The 676-nt window shown below is 43.3% G+C and overlaps 1 protein-coding gene across 1 annotated transcript in view; it reads left to right on the top strand.

Annotated features, from left to right (window-relative positions):
- LOC310779383 (stonustoxin subunit beta-like) overlaps window positions 1-367 on the top strand; it is a gene marked incomplete at its 5' end in the record, with an annotated part of 16355 nt that extends 15988 nt beyond the window's left edge. Inside the window, one exon of the mRNA XM_083639920.1 lies at window positions 1-367. This exon is cut by the window's left edge and continues 264 nt beyond it. Coding sequence (XP_083496046.1) covers window positions 1-362 — 362 coding nt within the window. The 3' untranslated portion in view covers window positions 363-367.
- Window positions 368-676: the final 309 nt, after the last annotated feature.

Raw genomic sequence — 676 nt, 5'->3', positions numbered from 1 at the left:
GTAATGAAAAGTCCTGGAGGCTGTGGTGCTCTGATGTTGAAGGTTACTATGTCTGGCACAATGACATAGAAACAGCCCTACATCTCCCCTCCTCCTCTGTGTCTAACAGAGTCGCAGTGTATCTGGACTGGCCTGCTGGCTCTTTGTCTTTCTACACAGTTTCCTCAGACACACTGATCCACCTCTACACCTTCAACAACACGTTCACTGAACCAGTGTACCCTGGGTTTAGGATTGGTGTTGGAGCTAAGCGTGGGTTTGGGTTTCTGAACAACTTTAATAGTCTGTCCTTAAATGCACTTACCTTTAAGTTGGGGCTTGAGTTTGGAGGCTCAGTGTCTCTGTGTCAGATAGAGGAGTGAGAGAGAAACACACTGCTGACTAAACACAGTGCTGAGATGAGGCTTCACTCTGTACAGGATAACACACACACACACACACACACACACACACACACACACACACACACACACCTTAGACCAGTGGTTCCCAACCTACGGTACGCGTACCGTAGGTGGTACTTGCGCCCCCTGCTGGTGGTACTTGGAAGGCTCTGTGAAAATTATAAAAAAAAAAAAAAAAAAAAAAAAAAAAAAGTTTTTGTGCAAAATCCATGGTGGTCATTAGTAGTAGTTTTCAAACATATGAAAGTGAAATAATAATAATAATTATTAAT

This window comes from Poromitra crassiceps, assembly GCF_964638095.1.
Source record: "Poromitra crassiceps genome assembly, chromosome: 7".
NCBI classification, from domain to species: domain Eukaryota; kingdom Metazoa; phylum Chordata; class Actinopteri; order Beryciformes; family Melamphaidae; genus Poromitra; species Poromitra crassiceps.
This window is presented reverse-complemented; position numbering and strand designations above follow the sequence as displayed.